Raw genomic sequence first — 26368 nt, 5'->3', positions numbered from 1 at the left:
TCTTATCATCTGATCGTGGGTGTATCTCTCTATTAGTTTTATTGGATCTTAGTGCTGCGTTTGACACAATTGACCACAACATTCTTTTGCATAGACTTGAATACTTTGTTGGCATCAGTGGAAGTGCATTAGCATGGTTTAAATCGTACTTATATGACCGCCATCAGTTCGTAGCAGTGAATGAAGATGTATCCTATCGATCACAAGTGCAGTATGGAGTACCTCAAGGCTCAGTACTAGGGCCGCTACTCTTCACGCTTTATATGTTACCCTTGGGAGATATCATCAGGAAACATGGTGTTAGCTTTCACTGTTATGCTGATGATACTCAGCTCTATATTTCTTCGCAGCCCGGTGAAACACACCAATTTGAAAAACTAATGGATTGCATAGTCGATATAAAAAACTGGATGACGAGTAATTTCTTACTGCTAAATTCTGAAAAAACAGAGGTGTTAATTATAGGACCTAAAAACTCTGCTTGTAATAACTTAGAACACTGTCTAAGACTTGATGGTTGCTCTGTCAATTCTTCATCATCAGTTAGGAACCTAGGTGTGCTACTTGATCGCAATCTTTCCTTAGAAAGCCACGTTTCTAGCATTTGTAAAACTGCATTTTTCCATCTCAAAAATATATCTAAATTACGGCCTATGCTCTCAATGTCAAATGCAGAAATGTTAATCCATGCATTTATGACCTCAAGGTTAGATTATTGTAATGCTTTATTGGGTGGTTGTTCTGCACGCTTAGTAAACAAACTACAGCTAGTCCAAAATGCAGCAGCAAGAGTTCTTACTAGAACCAGGAAGTATGACCATATTAGCCCGGTCCTGTCAACACTGCACTGGCTCCCTATCAAGCATCGCATAGATTTTAAAATATTGCTTATTACTTATAAAGCCCTGAATGGTTTAGCACCTCAGTATTTGAATGAGCTCCTTTTACATTATAATCCTCTACGTCCGCTACGTTCTCAAAACTCAGGCAATTTGATAATACCTAGAATATCAAAATCAACTGCAGGCGGCAGATCCTTTTCCTATTTGGCGCCTAAACTCTGGAATAACCTACCTAACATTGTTCGGGAGGCAGACACACTCTTGCAGTTTAAATCTAGATTAAAGACCCATCTCTTTAACCTGGCATACACATAACATACTAATATGCTTTTATTATCCAAATCCGTTAAAGGATTTTTAGGCTGCATTAATTAGGTAAACCGGAACCGGAAACACTTCCCATAACAACCTATGTACTTGCTACATCATTAGAAGAATGGCATCTACGCTAATATTTGTCTGTTTCTCTCTTGTTCCGAGGTCACCGTGGCCACCAGATCCAGTCTGTATCCAGATCAGAGGGTCACTGCAGTCACCCGGATCCAGTACGTATCCAGACCAGATGCTGGATCAGCACCTAGAAAGGACCTCTACATCCCTGAAAGACAGCGGAGACCAGGACAACTAGAGCCCCAGATAAAGATCCCCTGTAAAGACCTTGTCTCAGAGGAGCACCAGGACAAGACCACAGGAAACAGATGATTCTTCTGCACAATCTGACTTTGCTGCAGTCTGGAATTGAACTACTGGTTTCGTCTGGTCAGAGGAGAACTGGCCCCCCAACTGAGCTTGGTTTCTCCCAAGATTTTTTTCTCCATTCTGTCACCGATGGAGTTTCGGTTCCTTGCCGCTGTCGCCTCTGGCTTGCTTAGTTGGGGACACTTCATCTACAGCGATATCGTTGACTTGATTGCAAATAAATGCACAGACACTATTTAACTGAACAGAGATGACATAACTGAATCCAATGATGAACTGCCTTTAACTCTCATTTTTTGCATTATTGACACTGTTTTCCTAATGAATGTTGTTCAGTTGCTTTGACGCAATGTATTTTGTTTAAAGCACTATATAAATAAAGGTGACATTGACATTGACATATATATATATATATATATATATATATATATATATATATACATATATACATATATATATATATATATATATATATATATATATATATACATATATATATATATATATATATATATATATATACATATATACATATATATACATATATACATATATACATATATATATATATATACATATATATATATATATATATATATACATACATATATACATATATACATATATATATATATATATACATATATATATATATACATATATACATATACAACCCGAATTCCGGAAAAGTTGGGACGTTTTTTAAATTTTAATAAAATGAAAACTAAAGGAATTTCAAATCACATGAGCCAATATTTTATTCACAATAGAACATAGATAACATAGCAAATGTTTAAACTGAGAAATTTTACACTTTTATCCACTTAATTAGCTCATTTAAAATTTAATGACTGCTACAGGTCTCAAAAAAGTTGGCACGGGGGCAACAAATGGCTAAAAAAGCAAGCAGTTTTGAAAAGATTCAGCTGGGAGAACATCTAGTGATTAATTAAGTTAATTGATATCAGGTCTGTAACATGATTAGCTATAAAAGCTTTGTCTTAGAGAAGCAGAGTCTCTCAGAAGTAAAGATGGGCAGAGGCTCTCCAATCTGTGAAAGACTGCGTAAAAAAATTGTGGAAAACTTTAAAAACAATGTTCCTCAATGTCAAATTGCAAAGGCTTTGCAAATCTCATCATCTACAGTGCATAACATCATCAAAAGATTCAGAGAAACTGGAGAAATCTCTGTGCGTTAGGGACAAGGCCGGAGACCTTTATTGGATGCCCGTGGTCTTCGGGCTCTCAGACGACACTGCATCACTCATCGGCATGATTGTGTCAATGACATTACTAAATGGGCCCAGGAATACTTTCAGAAACCACTGTCGGTAAACACAATCCGCCGTGCCATCAGCAGATGCCAACTAAAGCTCTATCATGCAAAAAGGAAGCCATATGTGAACATGGTCCAGAAGCGCCGTTGTGTCCTGTGGGCCAAGGCTCATTTAAAATGGACTATTTCAAAGTGGAATAGTGTTTTATGGTCAGACGAGTCCAAATTTGACATTCTTGTTGGAAATCACGGACGCCGTGTCCTCCGGGCTAAAGAGGAGGGAGACCTTCCAGCATGTTATCAGCGTTCAGTTCAAAAGCCAGCATCTCTGATGGTATGGGGGTGCATAAGTGCATACGGTATGGGCAGCTTGCATGTTTTGGAAGGCTCTGTGAATGCTGAAAGGTATATAAAGGTTTTAGAGCAACATATGCTTCCCTCCAAACAACGTCTATTTCAGGGAAGGCCTTGTTTATTTCAGCAGGACAATGCAAAACCATATACTGCAACTATAACAATAGCATGGCTTCGTCGTAGAAGAGTCCGGGTGCTAACCTGGCCTGCCTGCAGTCCAGATCTTTCACCTATAGAGAACATTTGGCGCATCATTAAATGAAAAATACGTCAAAGACGACCACAAACTCTTCAGCAGCTGGAAATCTATATAAGGCAAGAATGGGACCAAATTCCAACAGCAAAACTCCAGCAACTCATAGCCTCAATGCCCAGACGTCTTCAAACTGTTTTGAAAAGAAAAGGAGATGCTACACCATGGTAAACATGCCCCGTCCCAACTATTTTGAGACCTGTAGCAGAAATCAAAATTGAAATGAGCTCATTTTGTGCATAAAATTGTAAACTTTCTCAGTTTAAACATTTGCTATGTTATCTATGTTATATTGTGAATAAAATATTGGCTCATGTGATTTGAAAGTCTTTTAGTTTTCATTTTATTAAAATTTAAAAAACGTCCCAACTCTTCCGGAATTCGGGTTGTATATATATATATATATAGGTTTTTTTTATAGGGAAATGTTCCTAACTGTCTCTTATGCGCCTTTGTCCGTAGTTATCATGCAAGTCACACGATTTACGAATCGGTTCTACAGAATGATTCAATAGAATCGGTTCAACACGATGATTCGTGCACTAGCAGCAGCGAGAGTGAGAGCAAGAGGGAGGATTCCAGCTTCAGATCCACTACAGACCCCACGGAGCCTGGACGGACCCACAAACAGCGCTAGCACGGGGCACAAACCAAAGCCAAACACTGCGGATTGCAGCGTGTTTATTAAGAAGGCGCTTTTTTGGAGACGTCTGATGAAAAGAACACGGTAAATATTGTTCCTTGTTAAAAATGCATATTTTATATTTGCTGTAATAATTGCAATAACTGTGTTAGCTTGGTAGCATAGCGTGAGGGGCTCGTATTTGCACTTGGACCTGGAGAGTGGGCTTTCTTGGGCCAGCCTGATATGTTGTATTGCATTAGATTGTGAATGCAAGGCGTGTTATTGCATTGCTGCGTGCTTAGGATTCCCGTATCATTATGAAATTGCTGATAAAAGTCAGCTGTGCATGCTTTGCAGGACTAATGATCCTGACAAAAGAGACCATACCCAGTGATTTCAAGCCATTCCCAATGTTTTTCTTCCTCACCGAAAAAGCGTCATGTCACTTTTGACACCAATCTCTGCATGTTTAACAACCCGGTATAAATATGTCTTGCTCTCAGCTGGATTGTTATTTTGAGTTGTGTTAGAGGCTGTGTATTGTTGTCAGACTGTATTTGTTCACATGGTGAACTGAAAACAACAAAAGACGAACAATGCCACCGGTTTAGTGAGCAGACAAGATTATAGCAGCATTTGTATATGATGCTTTCTACTAGTATTATGTGTCAAGTGCATCTATTTTCACTTAATGAAGTGCTGGCTATACAAGCAGTTTATTACAGTAAGTTAGGCTAGTCACCTGCTTCCAGCTAGGCTGATATTTTAGATACATGGAGGTGGTGTTTAATATTAATTGGTATAGTTGACATTTTGACTGGTTGAAGTTTTTCAATAATTAGTTCGTTTTGACAAAATAAAAACAAAACAACATACTAGAATACGAAAAAAATTATCAAGTGACCAGGATGTAAACAATCGTGTCATATTATAGATCTGTTATCAAGATTTTATTCTTTGTTCTTCTGATTTTTATTTTTTTTATTTTTTTGTGATCGAAATCTCTGAATGAATCGTTCTTTAGAGGTGTTTTCTTTCTACTGAATCTGTTAAACGACTTCCACTTGTCTTACGATATCAGTCCGATTTTTTTATAAACCCACTTACGAAACCGAATTTGTTTTAAAATAAAAATTTATAAAAACATTTGAAAGCTAAATATCATAAATAACACTGATGACGTAAAGAGACGATGATTGGAACAAACTGTTCGGGAGAACCGTTTCACGGAAATGAGTCATTCGTTGTGACTAGTGAGTGTTTGCGGTTCACCTGGTTTTCATGGATGTTGACCAATCAGAGCAGCGTTATATGGTGGGCGGGGCTTCAGAACCTCTGCAGGTATTCTGTAACATTACGTCATTAGCACAGGTAAGGAGCGCTGAGTAAAGTCTGGGAAGGTACATGGAAATACACCATGCAGTTCTGGAGTTTTCTAAGCTGTGCCAGTGCAGGTACGTAGGTCTTTGTTTGTAATAGTGCTGACATTAATCATGGTCCATTGTGTAATGGTAATCATTCATTATTTAGAAGCTGCTCCAAGACAGAAACAGAGTTTCTGGAAGGCGTTTCAGGGTTGGAGAGCTCATGTCATATGCATATATTCTGTATAAAATCCCATCCAGGTGAAGCATCTCATTTGAAAACATTACGTTGTGTACTCGCATATAAGATCATCTATAAAACAAAGGGCATTTTTTTTTCAGCTTCAGGGTAGAGTAGGGGCACCTAAAGCCATATTTCATATTTCCATTGCAAATGTGATCGCAAGAACTCCAAGAGGCTTGGCTTGGTGCAGAGCTACGCTTGAGGCTATGTTTTTATATGGTGGTGTATTTTCAGTCAGCTTTAAAAATCTGTTCTTAAACGCTAAATAAAAGCACTGTGTTTTGAGTCCATAGCCATTTTAAACATCATTTCTTAATATACACAACCATGCAGTATTTTAAAGAATGTTTTGGTTTGTTGTTAGGTTTAGGAAATGATATTATGATTGTGTCTTTAGCTTGTTGTGCCCTTTTACATGATGTTTTGATGCTGTTTGTTTGTGTAGTTTATAAGGTTTTGTTTTTAAATGTTGTGCGCCATATGTAGGTTATGTGTAATGCATTGCAACATTTTGTTTAGGACGAATTCCTGTGTATTTGACAAGTCTCGACATAGCTTTGGTCTGCTGCAGGTATTGGAATGATCTATCATGCAGGCAGATACAGTGAATGTTGCTTATATGTTAAACAGCATTGATGTACGTTTTTGAAAACTATACTGTTGCTGATTTGAGAGTTCAGTAACCTTACCACCATCTCGCACTGAAGAATACAGACGCCATTAAAGGGAGATTACATTTACATTTACATTTATTCATTTAGCAGACGCTTTTATCCAAAGCGACTTACAGGTTCAAAACAAGTTTAGCGCAGATGGCAACATTTGATAACTACAAAAATGTTGTTTTTGATCCTCTGTTCTTCTTACAATGGAAGTGAATGTGGGTAGTTTCTGGAGGTTTTAAAGCAGAATATGTATTATTTGAGCTGTCGGCTGTTTAAATCGTAATTGTAATAGTCATTTTAGGGTGTTGTTGTGATGTCGTGGCAATACATTTGTAAAATTGAATGTAATTTCATAGAGAAAATCAGTTTTTTTTTTAACACTAAAATCATGTTCCATGGAAGTTTTTTTTTTTTTTTTGAATATACATCTTGTGGCTATAATACTGTTTAACAAACTGACCCCTGTCATTCTTTTGGGCTACACAGAAACCTATATTTTTTGCCTTTTTAAAGAAAACCAGGCACAAGTGTAAATTAATTTTAATCAACAAGCCGTTATTGTAGTGTTGAGGTCAGTATTAATATATATTTTTAATAATTTACACCAAAATATTAAGCAATAAAATTGTTTTCAACATTGATGATTATAAAATGTTTTTTGAGCATCAGATCAGCTTATTAGAATGGTTTCTGAAGAATCATGTGAAGACTGTAGTAATGGCTGCTGAAAATTCACAATTTACAGTTTTTTTAATTTACATAAAATAAATCCAACATTAAAAGACTTGCAAAACATTAAAAAAGTCTTTACCCCAAGCCTTTGATGATAGTGTAGTCATAGTATACTTGTTTATTCGGTAACTTATTGCTTTTCACCACCTATGCTTTATACAAAATTGTAGATGTCTGTTTATGCAGTCCTTTGATTTGATAGTTGAATCATATATGTATTGTTCATCTCTATTGTATCACCTTTACTAAAATCTGAATCTGTGCTCGCTGTCAATCTTGTAATCTGATATTGATAGACGAGTACTGAGTGTGATGGCTTGTGTAGATGAATGTTTTGCCTGCATGGGTGAATATTTGAATGTTACCATGACTCTCTCAAGAATTGCATTAAAAAAAATTGGTAAAGAAGATCCAGTCTCTCTCACCTGAAGAGCAGTCCAACCAGAGCGCTGGACTAGTCAGGTGTATATTATTAAGCCTGGACATGATGAGAGGAATGTGGATTTATTCAGCTCAGTCAGGCCTCAGGGTCTGTCTCCTCTGAGCTATTCATTAGAGGAATTACCCTGGACCGATTTTAGGCCGTAGTGTGACATGGTGACATTTTTCCCTGTTATTATTACTATTGATTGGCAGAGGCCTGAGCTCCTAACTGCTTTAGAACAGCTCAGGGTTTCATTCTGTTATAGTAGAGAGTGACAGGGGTCAACACATATAGCAGCAATGAGACATCCCTGTCTGACTGATTTCTTTTTAATGGTGATTTTTATTTTGGGGAGATACCGTTCTTACAGCTATCACATCATTCAAGGTAACACGGGAGCAGTGTTATTTAGTATAATTGATGTACTATAGTGTTAGGTAATATTTTAAATTAAATTAAAAATGTTACTTTAATATTAGTACTGGGTTTAGTAATAGTGGCAAATGGCAATTTTATGAGTTTATATATATATATATATATATATTTTTTTTTTACTTTATTTTTTTTATAGTACTTTATAACTTTATAGTACATTTTTTATTTTTTTATTTAATTTTATTTCAGTTACATTTCTTTTAGTATGGTTCTAAAGTTTAGTTAACAATAATAACCCTGCATTTTTTTGAGTCCAAACAATCAGTCATTTGGATCAAATTAATAGCAATACAGATAAAACATTCCACAAAGTATCGTCTTTTTGTTTTCCACAGAAGAAAGAAACTCAGGTTTGGAACAACATGGGTGAATAAAATGATGGCAGAATTATATATATTTATATTTTTGAATGAACTGTCCCTTGAATTCACCGACTGTATAGCTGTGTCAATCTGGCTGAATCTGCACCTTAAAACTGCTCTCAGTTCAGCATGCGTCAGTCAGCAGCAGCGTGATGAGTCTTTATGGCAGTGTCTCAGGCTCAGCGTGTGACTGCTGAGAGGAGAGATAAGAGGTTAAGAAACGGGCAAATTTGTGCACTGTAAGCAGAGGGGGGCTTTGAGAAGGGTTTGAACTGATGGATGTCTTTTGTAGATGCTGTTGGGAGGGGTCAATCCTCTTCTCTCTGTCTCTCACTCTTATTCTTCCTTCTCCCCTGTGGCTTACAATCCCTCCTCTGCTCTGCCCTGAGTTAAACACACACATCTGTCTCTGTTGTGCTCTGGTTTTGACTCTACTTGCTTTCAAGAAAACAGAAAGTATGCAGGATAAACATTCTGACTGGTATTTTATTTTGACAACCAATAAATGTCTTGGTAGATATAAAAATTTACTATTTTGTCTAAATAAGTTAGTTAATAACTAAAATAAATTGTTTTAAGTGCTATATTCTTAAAAATTGCTGGGTTAAAAACAACCCTATTTGGGTTATTTGGCAACCCAGCGCTGGGTAAATATTGGACAGAACACATGCTGGGTTATTTTAAACCCAGATGGGTGGGTTAATCATTTTTACCCACCATTCTGGATTGTTTAATTTAAGTAATCTATTGTTTAAAAATAATTATATTTGCTGGCTTAAAATGGACTGGAAATTAAAAAACACGTAAAATTACTAGAGGAAACAGCAATAATTGAAAGATAAACATTTATTACTAATAAAGAACACATGGAAAAAATACAAGACAAATGGAATTTATTTGGGGGAATGCAGCATAGTTTACACTATTACAGTGATCCTCAAATCTGGCTCGCGAGATTCACTTTGATTAGGGTTTGAGCTAAACTCTGCAGGAAAGTGGTTCTTGCCTTCCAAATTTGATGATCACTTCACTATTAAATACATTTAAACATGTTTAACAAGCATTTTAGACATAAAAATGTAACATTTTAAAAGTAGAATTTTAATTGAAGTGTATTCAATCGTTCTCTGTAATCACTTTTTACCGAAATAGTGCTAATTCTCATGCCAGTGTATCACAGAAATCTGTGCTGGTGAAAGGCTACTCTTTGCTGGGGGAACTGCGAACTTCAGGCCACGGCCTCACGTTTCACTCGAAATGTTAGCTGAAGATTGCCATGACTGACTCCATAACTTGCCCAAGTTCCCTTAAACAAACAGTACTGAGATTAGAGAACATATTTTAACATCAAATTAAATTTAACTTAAACAAAAATTAAACAAATAAAAGCAAATGTTATTCAAGGCAAAAAGTGTTTTTGTTGTGCGAAATCACTTTTGCTGACGAATCTGACTGACGTCTCGTCCCTATGTTACATTGCATAAATTAATAATACAATTTATAAAAATCTTGAAACAAAATCTTGAATATCAGATGATAACTGATATGGTGCTGATGTCCCTCAAAAATCATGTAGATAGATCTTCCAATGCAGCTTCCTGTTTGCTTTAATCCTGCATGGCAAGTACTGTAAAAGATTTGATTGAGGATGTTAACATATAGAAAGATATTTTCCAAACAGATGAATAGCTGTATCATAATGAGCATAACATTTAGCAAGTTTCTAATCTTAGTTTTCACTTTATTTCCTAGATTTATTCTTTGTATAAAATGCTTTGGGTGTTACAATAACTTGGCACCAGGGTTTCATAATAGCAACTGATGTTCCCAGAAAACTTGTGCAAGATCATTTGGCTGTTATTCAATAAGCAGTAAAGGCATCATTGAGATATCTGGGTGTCAATATTTTTTTTTATCCTGCATAGTTTTACTTTAAAGATTTATTTATTTAATGTTGGAAAATCAAGTTAAAACCTGATTCTGATGGAAGTTATTTGCACAGTTTCTAGTTGGTCCAAACCGGTCCTTAATGGTCTTCCTTAGATGGTCCAAGTTGAATTAAATTTTTGTAGGGCTGAAGGGTGGTGTGGTAGACCACCTTGTTCCAACAAACCAGCTGCTTTATTCCAAAAACCCATTTAAGATGGTTCCTCACACAACATACAGTCATGGCCAAAAGTTTTGAGAATTACATAAATATTGGAAATTGGAAAAGTTGCTGCTTATAATAGCAATTTGCATATACTCCAGAATGTTATGAAGAGTGATCAGATGAATTTCATAGTCCTTCTTTGCCATGAAAATTAACTTAATCCCAAAAAAACCTTTCCACTGCATTTCATTGCTGTCATTAAAGGACCTGCTGAGATCATTTCAGTAATCGTCTTGTTAACTCAGGTGAGAATGTTGACGAGCACAAGGCTGGAGATCATTATGTCTGGCTGATTGGGTTAGAATGGCAGACTTGACATGTTAAAAGGAGGGTGATGCTTGAAATCATTGTTCTTCCATTGTTAACCATGGTGACCTGCAAAGAAACGCATGCAGCCATTATTGCGTCGCATAAAATGGCTTCACAGGCAAGGATATTGTGGCTACTAAGATTGCACCTAAATCAACAATTTATAGGATCATCAAGAACTTCAAGGAAAGAGGTTCAATTCTTGTAAAGAAGGCTTCAGGGCGTCCAAGAAAGTCCAGCAAGCGCCAGGATCGTCTCCTAAAGAGGATTCAGCTGCGGGATCGGAGTGCCACCAGTGCAGAGCTTGCTCAGGAATGGCAGCAGGCAGGTGTGAGCGCATCTGCACGCACAGTGAGGCGAAGACTTTTGGAAGATGGCCTGGTGTCAAGAAGGGCAGCAAAGAAGCCACTTCTCTCCAAAAAAAAAAACATCAGGGACAGATTGATCTTCTGCAGAAAGTATAGTGAATGGACTGCTGAGGACTGGGGCAAAGTCATATTCTCTGATGAAGCCCCTTTCCGATTGTTTGTGGCATCTGGAAAAAGGCTTGTCCGGAGAAGAAAAGGAGAGCGCTACCATCAGTCCTGTGTCATGCCAACAGTAAAGCATCCTGACACCATTCATGTGTGGGGTTGCTTCTCATCCAAGGGAGTGGGCTCACTCACAATTCTGCCCAAAAACACAGCCATGAATAAAGAATGGTACCAAAACACCCTCCAACAGCAACTTCTTCCAACAATCCAACAACAGTTTGGTGAAGAACAATGCATTTTCCAGCACGATGGAGCACCGTGCCATAAGGCAAAAGTGATAACTAAGTGGCTCGGGGACCAGAATGTTTAAATTTTGGGTCCATGGCCTGGAAACGCCCCAGATCTTAATCCCATTGAGAACTTGTGGTCAATCCTCAAGAGGAGGGTGGACAAACAAAAACCCACTAATTCTGACAAACTCCAAGAAGTGATTATGAAAGAATGGGTTGCTATCAGTCAGGATTTGGCCCAGAAGTTGATTGAGAGCATGCCCAGTCGAATTGCAGAGGTCCTGAAAAAGAAGGGCCAACACTGCAAATACTGACTCTTTGCATAAATGTCATGTAATTTTTCGATAAAAGCCTTTGAAACGTATGAAGTGCTTGTAATTATATTTCAGTACATCACAGAAACAACTGAAACAAAGATCTAAAAGCAGTTTAGCAGCAAACTTTTTGAAAACTAATATTTATGTAATTCTCAAAACTTTTGGCCACGACTGTAGAATGTTTTTGTTTTTTGTTTATTTACTGAGATCGTCTCTGTTCTCAATGAAGGATGGCTTCAATGTTTGTTTCTCAGAACTGTCTCTTTTTCACAATTACTGTCTGTTTTTCTTCTATTTTCTCAGTTGTGCTGTGTGAGGTTTAGGTAGATTGCCAGTTTGATAGCTGCCTGTGTTTATGAAGAGATCTCACTGGCGTTAACTCTTAAACTGAACATAGTTCATAGAGTTTAACTTAGTAGCTGTCAGAGAAAAATAATCCAGACTTTGTGGTTTTATAGGTTTTGTAGTAGGGATGGGATGGTATGAAAATTTAATATCACGATTATAGTGACTAAAATTATCACGATTATCAATATTATCACGGTTTTGTTGAAACGAGATGAAAGTGTTCAAAAATAGTTGATGCTCACACTGAAAACATTTCAGCAAGTTTTATATTTAATAATCAACAAACAACTAATAAAACAAGCAACTCTATGCACTTAATTTAAAGAAAGATTAAATTCTGTGGCATTTCCTTCCTTACAATGAAAAGTGTAGAAGCATAGAAAAGCATAGAAAAGTCACTGACTCTGCATTCCTTCTCGAAAAAAAAACAAAAAAACATTGTGCGCTGCGCTTGCGTCAGACTGTTGCTGGCTGGACATGATTTAATAGCGAGTTATTAAAACCGCGATAATCAAACACGGTTTTAATGATAATTCATTTTTAAACGATATTACTAACCTTCAGCACATTTTATCACGGTTATCGATAAAACCGGTTATCGTCCCATCCCTATTTTGTAGTAATACGGCAGTGACCTTTAATTTAATTGCAGTCCTATTTATACCACCATTTTGCTGCAATCCATCACAGAATTACAAAGTCTGGCCAGCTTTTGTTTGTTCACCTTTTCAGCATAATGCAGTGTGAGATTCTAATGCTTCAAATAGCTGAAATCCACTGCATTCCAATTAGAGCGCAGTCATATTCAGCATCTACAATGAAAAGATTATCCAGAGTTCCCTGTTTAATAAGACAGACTTTTCAGCAGTTCTGATTGTCGCCCAGCCTCTGGTTGACCTGCTGATAGTGTCCGAGTAAGCATAGGGCTCAAGAATGACCTCATTCTGAGCTTTTTGCAAAGCACCGTCCTTTCTGTCTGCCAAAGTTTCATGATAATGGTCTCTGGATATAATTCCATTCCATTCCAGGCACAAGCTTTTATTCATGTATATTAAATATTTAGTTTTAATTTATTGACCCCTTCACAACAATAATATTTAGAGTTCAGTTTTATGTCAATTAGGGCCTGACCGATATGTTTTTTTTTTGGGGGGGGGGGGGGGAGGGCTATACCGATATTAGGGTGTTAAAAAGGCCAATATTGATATATCAGCCGATATTCTTATATTATAGTGTTTCAATGGATCACAAATCTCATGGTTTGGATCACATTACAGTTTTTGACCCATAGATTGGATCCTTTTTCGGATCAGCAAGAAAATGTAAATATTAAAATTAACTTGCTTAACATTTATTACTTAAAGCTAAGTACTTCTTTGATTCCACAGCAAATACTACTAGATGAACTAAGAAAGTTTAAACATGATTAAAGAGACGAGAACAGCCAGTAAAAATATGAACAAATACACAAATTACCGTATTTTTCAGACTATAAGTCGCACCTGGGTATAAGTCGCATCAGTCCAAAAATACGACATGACGAGGAAAAAAACATATATAAGTCGCACCGGACTATAAGTCGCATTTATTTAGACCCAAGAACCAAGAGAAAACATTACCGTCTACAGCCGCGAGAGGGCGAACTATGCTGAAAACATCTCTGGCAGCATAGAGCGCCCTCTCACGGCTGTAGACGATAATGTTTTCTGTTAGTTCATTTCTTTTGGTTCATGTCAAATTAATTTTGATAAATAAGTCGCACCTGACTATAAGTCGCAGGACCAGCCAAACTATGAAAAAAAGTGCGACTTATAGTCCGGAAAATACGGTACAAGCATAGATAAATACAACAAATAAAAATATATGTTAAAATAAAATAAGGTTGGTAGTATTCAAATACAGAAATGTAATAATTAGCGGAAATAACACTGCACAGTGTTCACTGTATAAATGAAATATAGATTTTGTTTTAATGATCATTAATTAAAGCAGCAGTATTTATAGGCCTATATAATCATTATAACATTATCCCATATAATGATACACATCACATCCCATTTCTTTTTCAGCTGTTTTCATTCACTTAAGACATAACTGACTGCGTTTACCTAAACGATTGTCGAGATGGGTAGATGGGTATTTTGTCATAATTTTATGTGTATGTGCCTGTTGAGAGGGTTCAGAAGAGGATTCAGTTCGGTGTGTGTGCGCAGTCTGAAACGTGTTTGCACGCTTCATGTGTGCGCCTAGAGACCAGTGCGCAAGTAAAATTCGCTTGCTTTTGTTAATGTGAACAAATTATAAACTTATACTCTATTATGGTTCAATTTGCAATTAATGCAATTAATCTGCGGATCACATCTGTGCCCGAACCGTGGTGCTTGGTCCGTACGGATCATGGATTAACTACGATCCGTTTAACCATATTATAGTACAGAACCAGTCAAAAGACAAACAAATGGGACACTTTCCGATTCGTGTGTCCAAACATTTGACCGGTACTATATATAGTACATTTTGACCGGTACTATACTATATATATCAAGCCACTCTTGAACAACAGACAGCGTCAGAAGCGTCTAAAGACAAAAAGGACTGGACTGCTGCTGAGTGGTCCAAAGTTATGTTCTCTGATGAAATTTTGCATTTCCTTTGAAAATCAGGGACCCAGAGTCTGGAGGAAGATAGAAGAGGCACACAATCCACTTTGCTTGAGGTCCAGTGTAAAGTTTCCACAAGCAGTGATTGTTTGGGGTGCCATGTCATCTGCTGGTGTTGGTCCACTGTGTTTTCTGAGGTCCAAGGTCAACGCAGCCCTATATCATGAAGTTTTAGAGCACTTCATGCTTCCTCCTGCTAACAGTCTTTATGGAGATGCAGATTCCATTTTCCAACAGGACTTGGCACCTGCACACAGTGCCAAAGCTTCCAGTACCTGGTTTAAGGACCATGGTATCCCTGTTCTTAATTGGCCAGAAAACTCGCCTGACCTTAACCCCATAGAAAATCTATAGGGTATTGTGAAGAGGAGGATGCGATATGCCAGACCAAATAATGCAGAAGAACTGAAGGCCACTATCAGAGCAACCTGGGCTCTCATAACACCTGAGCAGTGCCACAGACTGATCGACTCCATGCCTACTGCATTGATGCAGTAATTTAGGCAAAACAAGCCTAAGAACGAGCCTTAGAACAAGATTTCTAAAAATGCTTTCTTTGTTTTGGTCTTAAGTAATATTCTAATTTTCTGAGATACTGAATTTGGGATTTTCCTTAGTTGTCAGTTATAATCATCAAAATTAAAATAAATAAACCTTTGAAATATATCACTCATCATTCATGTGTGTAATGAATGAATATAATATACAAGTTTCACGTTTTGAATGGAATTAGTGAAATAAAGTAATTTTTTGATGATATTCTAATTATATGACCAGCACCTGTATATACATAAAAAGAACATGAACACATTTTTTGCAATGATCACTCAAATGATCAAACATTTATAATGACGGGACCGAGATAGGCTATGTAATGGAGGAAGGACATTTAACAATTTGACAATAAACTTTATTATCCAAAATGAGTCTGACATCATCTTTAATTAAATTCAGTTCCAATCAACTTTATTCCATTGTAGTTTATTTCACTTCGGAACATTCATTCATGGATTTGAGCTACTGTCTTCACAAACAGACGAAACTTACTAGAGAAGTGTGATATAATATATAATATTTACATAACATAATAATTTTGTCCACCAAATCCGTGAGATCCCTTCAGCTCGAGGAGCCCTCTATTCTATTCTATTCTATTCTATTCTATTCTATTCTATTCTATTCTATTCTATTCTATTCCAAAACAAAAAATGGGAACCTTAAAATAATTCCTGAGATTACTTTGAGTGCAGTTTTGTTTTTGTGTGTTATATTTACTATTTTAGTGAGGAAGTTTAGTTACATCATAATCTTGAACCATGATTTGCTGCTGGATAGTTAAGAGTAGTTTCACAAGCAAATAGATAACCTCAAAACAAAGACATGGACTAAAAGCCACACATTTCTTAAGAAAGCTCTTTTAGGAAGGAAAGTCTATTGAACTAGATAGGGTATGTTTTTTTTTGTTTTTTTTTGGCGCAGTTCTGTATTTTAGTTCTGGTATTTCTAGTGTCAGTCTTGTATCAGGTTTAGTACCTTGCTGATTTTTTATTTTTTTCTGTTCTGTGTCAGTGGTTATTTCAAATGCATTTATCGCTAAACGCACATAAACATCTCTTTTCTATTGATTTTATTGTAGTTGAATAATGTAGAGTACCAGAGTATTGACAGCTAGAGGGCCCTCTAAACACACACTGGTACACATGCACACACAAACAGTACTTTAACATACTAGTTTCAGTTCTTTTGAAGAATCACTCATTTCTAAAGCTATAAACTCTAACATGATTCTGTTATTGTTTTTGCAGATATTTCAAGGATATCATATTATGCAGGTAAGACAACCTCCTATACTCTCTCTCTCTCTCTCTCCTTCTGAAATGGATTTCAAATTGATCGGGGGAAATGTCAACCTAACCTTAATCCACCATTTACTGAATGTGAATTGGGTAGAGTATGTTCTCCTGTATAAAGCAGATCAGTACACTCTGTTCCAAAGCCTGTCAGCTGCCCATATGACAATGGAGCTGAATTTTAAAATCCTCCCATAACCAGCTTTTCTTATTTGATGTATTATTCATTTATGTAAAAATGCTTTTTAATGCATTAAGAGTTTTAGTTTGGTTTATAGCTGTAATTTTAGGTGATTTTTATTTATTCTCAGTTTATTGGTGTTGTGGACGTTGTTCAAATCTAGATGTGTTTACTGATGCATCCTCAATTCATTCAGCGTTTTCTGAGGAACTGCAACATTGTCCAGTCACATTCAAGATGCCCGACCAATCAGCTGATGTTTCATATTTTTAACCTTGATTTGTTTCATAGCCAAGGGCATTACTGTTGGAGGGAAGGAGGGCTTGTTTAGACAGTAGGGTTCCTGTGTGTCTGTATGGCATCTATGGAGACCATTATTAAGCACAAAATGGGGCCTATTAGCTGATATTTGAGAATGTGGTTAGTATAGCAGGAAGTGACCTATTTGCCCCCCCTATAGGGAACGAGTGCTTGGTATAGTAATGAATATCTCTGGCAAACATGGCAAGGTGAAACTGTTAAATAACAGCAAATCATTTTATTCATTATACTTATTTCCCATAAATGTAGTAAACCAGACCGAACAAGGACTTAACTGTAGTTATTAAGCTGGAATGGCATGTTTGGGATTACACAAAAATGCTGAAATATTTCTTCGGTACATTGCCAAAGTACCTTATAGATGTATTTCTTCATGTTCATCAGCATAAAGAAGTATGCAAGTTATGCAAATCGCAAATGCTGCACTCATTTCTTAAATAAACTGTTGTTTCATTTGCACTGATGTTTCATTGTTTATTTATGTGCATCTCTGCAAGTATGGGCTGTTGTCAAAAACAGGAAACCAACTTCCTTCCTTGAGCCATTGTCAGGTAGCTGACGGACATTCCTTCAGTCCCTCTCCACATGAATCTCCACGAGCAGCCCACAGCTGTTCACAGACATCCTCGTTCCACCATCATTCATATGGTGATTAGGGGTTTTTAGAAATGATGATGCTTTGTATTTAAATATGAAACACAATCCCGAGAATGTAAACAGAAACCAGACCGCCCAGCTGAATAATCCTGGTCAAACACACACCCAGAAAAACCTGATCGGTCGCTTCTTTTGGCTTGGAGGTCTGTGTTTTGTAAACATGAGCTGGTCAGCCAATAGCAGTTGGATTCAAATAACTCATTAGCATGTTTAAAGAGGCCCCTCCTCTTATTTCAGTTGGCCTGATTCTTTCTCTCTCCCTCATCCCTTCTTACGCACACTTTCTCTCCTGACACACTCTGCCGGATTGTGAAAATTACACACACCGTCACCGCAGCGTCTCTCTTAATCTGGATGAACTTCAGAAAGGCAGCTGAAAGGAAGTGTTTTTGCATGTGAGGATTATTCTTTTCGACATTTCTGCTTTTGTTCCAGCTTTGCTTGCGGCATCCATTCTTTGGATTACTCCGGACAGCTGTGGGATTTCCCTGTCACTTCTGGATCTTTTTCCACTGCTCTTGCTGGTGGTTTTTATAAGGCACTTCTGAGGGAAACGAGGCCGGCAAGCCTCGCATTTTTCGCATATCTATTTGCCATCCTCATTTTTGTAACCATACGTCCTTCATGTTTTCACACTCCTGGATTAGAGCTTCGATCAGCTGACCAGTCACCTTGCTGCAACCTCACACCACGCCTCGTCCCAGGCCTCTGAGGGCCATCCCAGGTGGCCTGGTCACAGTGCGTTGCGGTGGGCCGGGGTCACCCCCTGCTCCCTATGACTGTGCCCGAGAGTCAGAGACCCGCTGGGCCTGGGAGAGAGACGAGAACAGAGGCCAGCGGATGGAGAGCAGCGGCTGCAGTCCCTTCCCTCTGTGCTGGACACGAGGAGCCTGCGTCTACTCCTACCCTCCCCCTCTGCCAAGTATGTCACCCAGATACAGCACTGAAGCAACCTGCTTCCAGAAAGCCTCCACGATACTGTTTCACACACTATCTGTCTTACAGGATGTGGTTTATTGATTTAAAGGAGGTTTAGGAGAAATGAAAGGTGCTCTGATATGACTTCTCAGTGGTTTTTTCTCTAGTTTTCTGGTACAGTCCTTAATGGTGGTTTTGAATCAGGGGTTAGTTTAATATCTCGGAAGATAACTGCTAGCACATCATCTATATTACTAGGGCTGTGGCATTACAATGCTACGTTCTTCACAGTATTGCATCAGAACCTCAGGTCTTTCTATCAGAAGATAGAAATTAGAAAGATAGAAAGAGATAGAAAGATTTTTTTTTAGCCCCCCCAAGTCAGTCTCTTTCATAATCATCTCTCATGTTTGGTGAAGCAGTCTAATGATCAGGTTCCACCTGACCTGATTAGTTTATATTTTAATCACTGTGCTGTATTAACCACCATATAGAAAATATTAACATACCATATTGATTAAACTACCATAAAAAATGTTTGGGGTCAGTGAGATTCTTTTTAATATTTGTTTATTTATTTATAATTATAAAATACAGATTTCTTATATGCTCATGCGGGCTGCATTTATCAAAAATGCAGTAAAAACCGTAATATTGTGAAATATTACCAGGGCTCCAAACTGCGACTAAACAGACCAAAAATATTATGGTACACTGGTGTACTAGGCCTATGTATTTACATGCTATTACTTAAAAATTTGCATGTAATGCTTTTTTTCTTGATTGTTTTGCGATCGCATCATTTGCTGTGTTCAAGTACTAAACCGAGACGATGCACTTTGTATATTTTAAGTTGGAAAAGACATTTAGTTCCCACTTTAAGTGAACGTAGTTCCCAGGTCATCTACAAAATGGATTCAAATGCTTATAAATTTAAGAAAAGATTAAATAAACACATGACAGTACTATTTGAAATGTTAAAATGTAAAAAAAATAAAAATAAAATAATAATAAAATAAATAAAACATGTTTATTCTGTGGTACCTAAAAAAAATGAAAGTTTTTTTTTATGGCTCCTTACTTGATTTTTTAATTTTTTTGGAGCCTTGATTAGCATTTAAATGTTTTCTATATTAATATATTTCCTTTGATGGCAAAACTGAATTGTCAGCAGACCTTACCGCAGTCCTTGGTGTCACATGATCCTTCAGAAATCATTCTAATAGGCTGATTTGGTCCTCCAGAATTTATTCTTATTGTTATTAATAAAGTTGTAAACAGTTGTGCTGTGTAATATTTTGTGGAAACCATGGAAATCATTATTTGATGAATAGAAAGTTCAAAAGAATAGCATTTATTTTAAATTAAATATTTTCTAACATGTATTTTCTTTCAGTTTTGATCAGTTTAATTTATCCTTGCTGAATAAATATGTTAATAAAAAAAAAACAATTTGACTTACCCCAAACTATTGAATGGGAGTGTACAGTACCAATCTGTTACGCTGCATGTCTACATTATGATTTTTTCCTGAGTTTGTATGTTTCTTTTGTATGTTGGGGGGTTGGGCAGCAGATTTTTTCTTTAATAGTCTTAGAATTGAATGACACATCAATCTGATTTGAGTCATGTTATATTCACATACCAAAGACTGTTTTTACTTGCATTTGCCTGTGGATGAGTGGTCTGTGGGCTTATGTTTATCCTGCTTCATTCCGAAAGTTGCAGATTTACTGTATACTGTTCCTGTGTGCAATTCTGGCCAAGGTTGTTGAAATTGGCTTTCAAATTTAATTCAATTGGCTTTCAAATTTAATTCAATTATTATAATTTGTTTTTAAAATATGGATGGTTTCAATGAAAAACATCCCAACCAAAGGATCTCTTCTGTAATATAGGGCTGAGAATTCAACTCTCTATCTAAAAGAGCTTCAACTCATTAGGCTGAGTTTAATGAACAATCAGAGAGCGGCTGTCAGCTTGAGTATCTGTCTGCTGACATCAGTGCAAGAGCAGTCATGTAGGTGGAGTGTAGCTTCATTACTGAGGGGAGAATTCTCATCGGTGCTCAGCTGAATGTGTGTGTGTGTGGGAAGCTTGGCACATACTGAATACAAAATATACTGATAATTGCTGTCAGTAAGAATTTCATTGAGGGGATGATGAATGATACTGATACAGTATTTTTATTTTATCTTAATTATCTTTTATCTTATTTTATCAGACAAATGTCGATCATTTAAAAATGCTATTAGGCAATCTGATATTAGCTTTCCTATACAGACTCATCTGAGATTTTTCTCACATTTTTGACATGGCAGTTTCAACCTGTTTTACACAGTGATTGCAATTTACATTGCTTTTTTTTAACACAAATTGTAATTTCACTGTGTGTGCACAGTGTGTGTTATAAACTCATTCCTAACCCATGTGAGCATCCTTTTATTTCTTCTCTAACCATCCAGGCCAAATAGATTAAATCAAATTTCATTGCTTGTCTCCACTGCAATCAGGCTTTGTTTCCATTAACATTTTAATGGTTTCATAGCCATTAAAAGATGAGAATTAACAGTGTGTCTGGAAGGAGAATGACAGATACAGTAGCCATACAGTATAATATGCATAAAAAGATTGGAAAACGTACTCGGTTACTAAACGTAACCTCGGTTCTCTCTAGAAGAGCGAACGAGTACTGCGTCTTAGCTAAGACGCTACGGGAAAAGTCTCTTTTCACGAAATACTGAAGCAAAAAATTATCCTTAATTTTGTATTTTTGTAAAGCGCATTTGCAGCAGTACACAGCCATAGGCGAGACGGCTCGCTCGCTCATTGGCTTGTTCTGCGGCAACTGCACAGCCTATCGAGCGCAGGCTGATGCAACATCAGACCAATAAGGGCGCTTCGCGCCCTTCTTGCCACTTCCCGCCGAAACGGGTGTGGCCCAACCTATAAAAGGAGCTCGAAAAGGCTGACTCACCTGATTTATTTCATCGCCGAAGCGAACCAGAGTGAATCGTACGCACGGCAGAGAACGCAGTACTCGTTCGCTCTTCTAGAGAGAACCGAGGTTACGTTTAGTAACCGAGTACGTTCTCTTACGAGAGCTCTCTCGTACTGCGTCTTAGCTAAGACGCTACGGGAACCCGATGTAAAACGCTGTGCGCGCAGGGATCACACACCGATAAACCTGAAGCAACGCCCAGGATTTACAGTGCACAGTCACCTGAGGGACTCACAGAGAGTCCGGGACAGAAAAGGGGGAAAGCCCTCCGTCCCATATCTAGCAGCATCCGTAGATGCGGCAATATGACATCACACAGCCGAGGCAAAGCCTGACCAATGTGGCAATGCGGGTCTTACGCAATACTGCCCATATAACAGTCGGCAGCGCATAGCGCTCATGAATTCAGAATTCCCCTGAGGGCCCTGATTCTTCTATACCGACAGCAGCCTTGCTTGCAAGGCGGGAACCTCCAGGTTATAGAACCTGATAAATGTAGACGGCGAGGCCCAACCCGCCGCCATACATATATCCTGCAAGGAGATCCCAGTAGACCACGCCCACGACGAGGCGACGCCTCTTGTGGAGTGTGCTCTGACGCCCAACGGGCACTGAAGGCCCCTGGAAGTGTAAGCTAATGCTATGGCGTCAACTATCCATCTGGAAAGAGTCTGTCTCGAAACAGCCATTCCTTTGGAACATCCACCGAACGAGACAAATAGCTGCTCCGTCTGCCGAAAGGCAGCAGAGCGAGACACATAAGCTCTTAAAACCCTGACAGGGCAAAGAAGACTCGAGTCTCCATCCTCCCCTGACACCGGCAGGGCAGACAGGGCAATAACCTGAGCCCGAAACGGTGTGTTGAGGGATTTCGGCACATAACCGTGCCTAGGTTTGAGTATGACCCTTGAGTCATTGGGCCCAAACTCCAAGCACGACTGGCTCACCGAGAGCGCGTGCAAATCACCCACACGCTTCACAGAAGCGAGAGCCAACAAGAATACTGTCTTGAACGACAGATGCTGAAGGCTAACCGATTGGATAGGCTCAAAAGGGGGACCCTTCAAGGCCTCCAAAACCGCCGCGAGGTCCCACATAGGGACTGACGGAGGTCTGGGAGGATTCAGCCTCCTAGCTCCTCTGAGGAACCGGATGACCAAATCATTCCTTCCTATTGACTGACCGGACGCCGTTTCAGAAAACGCCGCGATGGCCGCCACATAAACTTTGAGCGTGGATGGGGCTCTGCCCTTATCCAACAGCTCCTGTAGGAAGGAGAGGACCTCCGTCACCTCACAACTAAGGGGTGAATAACCTCGAGCTGTGCACCAGCTGGAGAACACCGACCACTTCGAGGCATACAGACGTCGTGTCGACGGAGCTCTAGCCTGAGTGTTTGTATTTAGCACTCCCACTGCGAGATCAGCGGGTAACCGTTGAGTGCCCATACATGGAGGGACCACAACTCCGGTTGAGGGTGCCAAATCGAGCCCCTGGCCTGCGAGAGGAGATCTCTCCTCAACGGTACCGGCCATGGGGCGACATCTGCTTATTGCATCAAATCTGGGAACCATGGTTGGTTCTTCCAAAGAGGTGCCACAAGCAGTATTGAACATCTTGTTTCTCTCACCTGTTCTATCACCTGCGGAAGAAGGGAGACGGGAGGGAACGCATAAAGCGGGCAGCACGGCCACTTCCGTGACAGCGCGCTTTCGTTCTTGGAAAAGAATGCGGGGCAGTGAGCGTTTTCGTGGGACGCAAAGAGGTCCACCTGTTGTCCGAACGGACTACGACGTGGTGATCCTTGATATGGGGACAAAAGTGCGTCAGCGCGTTCTCCACTGCCAGCATTTCCAGGCAGTTGATATGATGGAGCTTTTCCCGTTCTGACCATAGGCCAAAGGACGGTCTGCCTTCGAGCAGCGCTCCCCATCCCGAAGTGGAGGCGTCTGTCGACACCATTTTCACACTCGGGGAAGTCCCCAGGCTTACACCTGATCGGTACCAGCCGTTCGCTGTCCAAGGTGCTAGAGCCGCAACACAGCTCTGATCGACCTTGAAATGCAGCCGGCCAGACGCCCACGCTCTGCGCGGCACCCGAGCCTTCAGCCAGAACTGCAGGGGGCGCATGCGGAGCAGGCCCAGCCGCAGAACCGGAGATGCTGAGGCCATGAGACCCAGCATCTTTTGACAGTGTTTGAGCGACACAGTCGCGCCGCAGCGGAAAGAACTCGCTGCGCGCTGAATGCCCATCGTGCGCTGTGGTGACAGTCGCGCCGTCATGGAACACGAGTTCAGAACTATACCCAGAAACAGGATCGTCTGACTGGGGTTCAGCGAACTCTTCGCCCAATTGACGGGTTTTCACGGGTTTCGTTTTTACAGAAACCACATGACGCGTGTGACATAGTAATTGTGGGCACTGAGGGGTGGGCACGTTTACTATGTAGTGTGCGCGACCGACTTGAGTCGACATTATGAGCGCAGGCCCTGTGAGTTGGGCTGTGCTTACATGTGGAGATGGGCACTGAGGTGTGGGCATCGTCACAACATTTATAGCACCATCGGCCGTGGCCGGAACACCAGAAAAAACACTGTTTTTGTGAAACATCTGGGTAGCCGTGATAACGGCTTTTGTGTGCAGGCAAGCGGGCACTCGTGCAGGCTTGCGCATTGCAGAAGACACTGAGGCAGTCGCAACTCTTGGAACTGCAACAGCGGCGCGCTTGGGTGAGAGCTCGGCCGCAGCGGAACTCGAACACCGGCGCTTTCCCAGCAGTGCTAGGATGCTTTCGGGGCTTCTGGCTTCACCGCAATCCTCTGCCGCGGCTCCCGCGGCGCGGGGCGACGGCTCGAAGAGCGAGAACGGGGTCCCGAGCTGCGTTGCTGACGCTGTCGTGATGGCGCAGCAGGAGGCGGTGGCCGTGACTGAGAGCTCTGTGGGGCCGATCTAGAGCGGCTAGCTGCAGAACTGGAGCGCTTCGGCAAGAAGTGCTTGAACGCCTGTGAAGCTTTCTGGTCCTCGGCGAATCTCTCCACAAACTCGTTGACGGAAGATCCAAAGAGGCCGGCAGGAGTTAGCGGAGCGTCAAGAAACGCAGCGCGCTCAGACTCCTTGATGTCAGAAAGCGTCAGCCACAAATGCCTCTCAGCCACCGTAGCGGAAGCCATAACCCGTCCCATGGCCTGTGCAGCGGACGTAGTAGCGCGGAGGGAGAGATCCGAAGCACTCCTCAGATCCGCGAGACAGATCGCTTCAGGTCCCATCTCATCCAGCTTGCGGAGAAGATCGCCCTGGAAAATCTGTAGCGTCGCCATGGTGTGTAACGCAGACGCAGCCTGCCCAGCAGCAGAGAATATCCGTGCGAGCAGCGATAACGTCATGCGACAGGCTTTGGATGGCAACGCCGCCTTAGTCCGCCGTCCAGCAGAGGGCGGGCAAAGGTGCGCTGCTATAGCCTGTTCCACCGGCGGAAGTGACAGGTAGCCTCTGTTCTTAGCACCGTCCAGTGTGGAGAATGCTGACGAAACAGATGAGCGGATTCTCGCCGAGAATGGAGCGTCCCAAGCCTTCGCCACTTCTTCGTGAAGCTCAGGAAGAAAAGTGGCGTGTTTTGAGCTTGAGGAAGAGCGCTCATCCGGGCACTGCATGGTCTTCACCCAGACAGGAGACGCAGATGACATGACGATCTCCTTCGCTGAGCGGGGTTCTGCACGAGCCGCACGAAGGCATCTTTAAAAAGACGCAGCTCTTTTGTGAATGTGCGTCGCAGGGCGAACACACACACAGAATATCACAGAACAAGGATTATAAAGGATATGGGCGCCGGATAGCGCAGCAGGAACGGCAGTGGAAGGCGGCGGTGCCAGCGGCTTCATGATGGCTCGTCCTGCTGATATGCTCTTCCAGACAGATGAAAAATCAGGTGAGTCAGCCTTTTCGAGCTCCTTTTATAGGTTGGGCCACACCCGTTTCGGCGGGAAGTGGCAAGAAGGGCGCGAAGCCATTCACATCAAATTCCTATTACTGCTAAATACATATGCCGTTCAACAGAACACTACTCAATATAGTTTAAACTTTGGTTACGATACTAGCTATTACCTGTACACTTCTGAATGGTGCACCTACATTTACAGGAAAAACTTTTTTTTAAAACACAAAGAACAGTCTTACCACGTCTAAGATAGTGTTCTAACATGTATAGAGCACAAATCGCTTTGCAGCTTAAGTCCTAATAGTGCTGAGTGGCTCAAAGCAAAGCTGTTAAAATGTTTCTTTTCTATTGAGGGATTCCAATTTACTGATAAATAACTGAGGATTTAGCAACACCTGGGTTACTGATAAATAAAGTGAGGAGCAACCTATTTTCCAAATAACCTATTTATTTTTTTTTATAAGCCAATGAGCGAGCGAGCCGTCTCGCCTATGGCTGTGTACTGCTGCAAATGCGCTTTACAAAAATACAAAATTAAGGATAATTTTTTGCTTCAGTATTTCGTGAAAAGAGACTTTTCCCGTAGCGTCTTAGCTAAGACGCAGTACGAGAGAGCTCTCGTAAGAGAACTGACATTCTCTATATGCCCAGAACAAAGAAATGAGGACACAGAGAGCAATG

The 26368-nt window shown here is 40.0% G+C and overlaps 1 protein-coding gene across 4 annotated transcripts in view; it reads left to right on the top strand.

Moving 5' to 3' along the window:
• The first annotated feature begins 3976 nt into the window (after positions 1-3976).
• The window catches only part of ptk2ab (protein tyrosine kinase 2ab), a 70498-nt gene continuing 48106 nt past the window's right edge, over positions 3977-26368 (top strand). Inside the window, exons 1-3 of one of the 4 annotated variants that reach the window (XM_059568061.1) lie at positions 3977-4151; positions 16630-16656; positions 18269-18755. In XM_059568061.1, the coding sequence (XP_059424044.1) occupies positions 18674-18755 (82 nt within the window). In that variant the 5' untranslated portion in view covers positions 3977-4151; positions 16630-16656; positions 18269-18673. Of the gene's footprint in view, positions 4152-5415; positions 5504-16629; positions 16657-18268; positions 18756-26368 lie in introns of all 4 variants that reach the window. The other 3 variants (XM_059568062.1, XM_059568067.1, XM_059568068.1) reach the window with 3 other exon arrangements.

The sequence above is a fragment of the Carassius carassius genome, chromosome 15 (genome assembly GCF_963082965.1).
Source record: "Carassius carassius chromosome 15, fCarCar2.1, whole genome shotgun sequence".
Lineage (NCBI taxonomy): Eukaryota > Metazoa > Chordata > Actinopteri > Cypriniformes > Cyprinidae > Carassius > Carassius carassius.
Note: the sequence above shows the minus strand (reverse complement) of the source record. Positions and strands in the feature narration are given on the sequence as shown.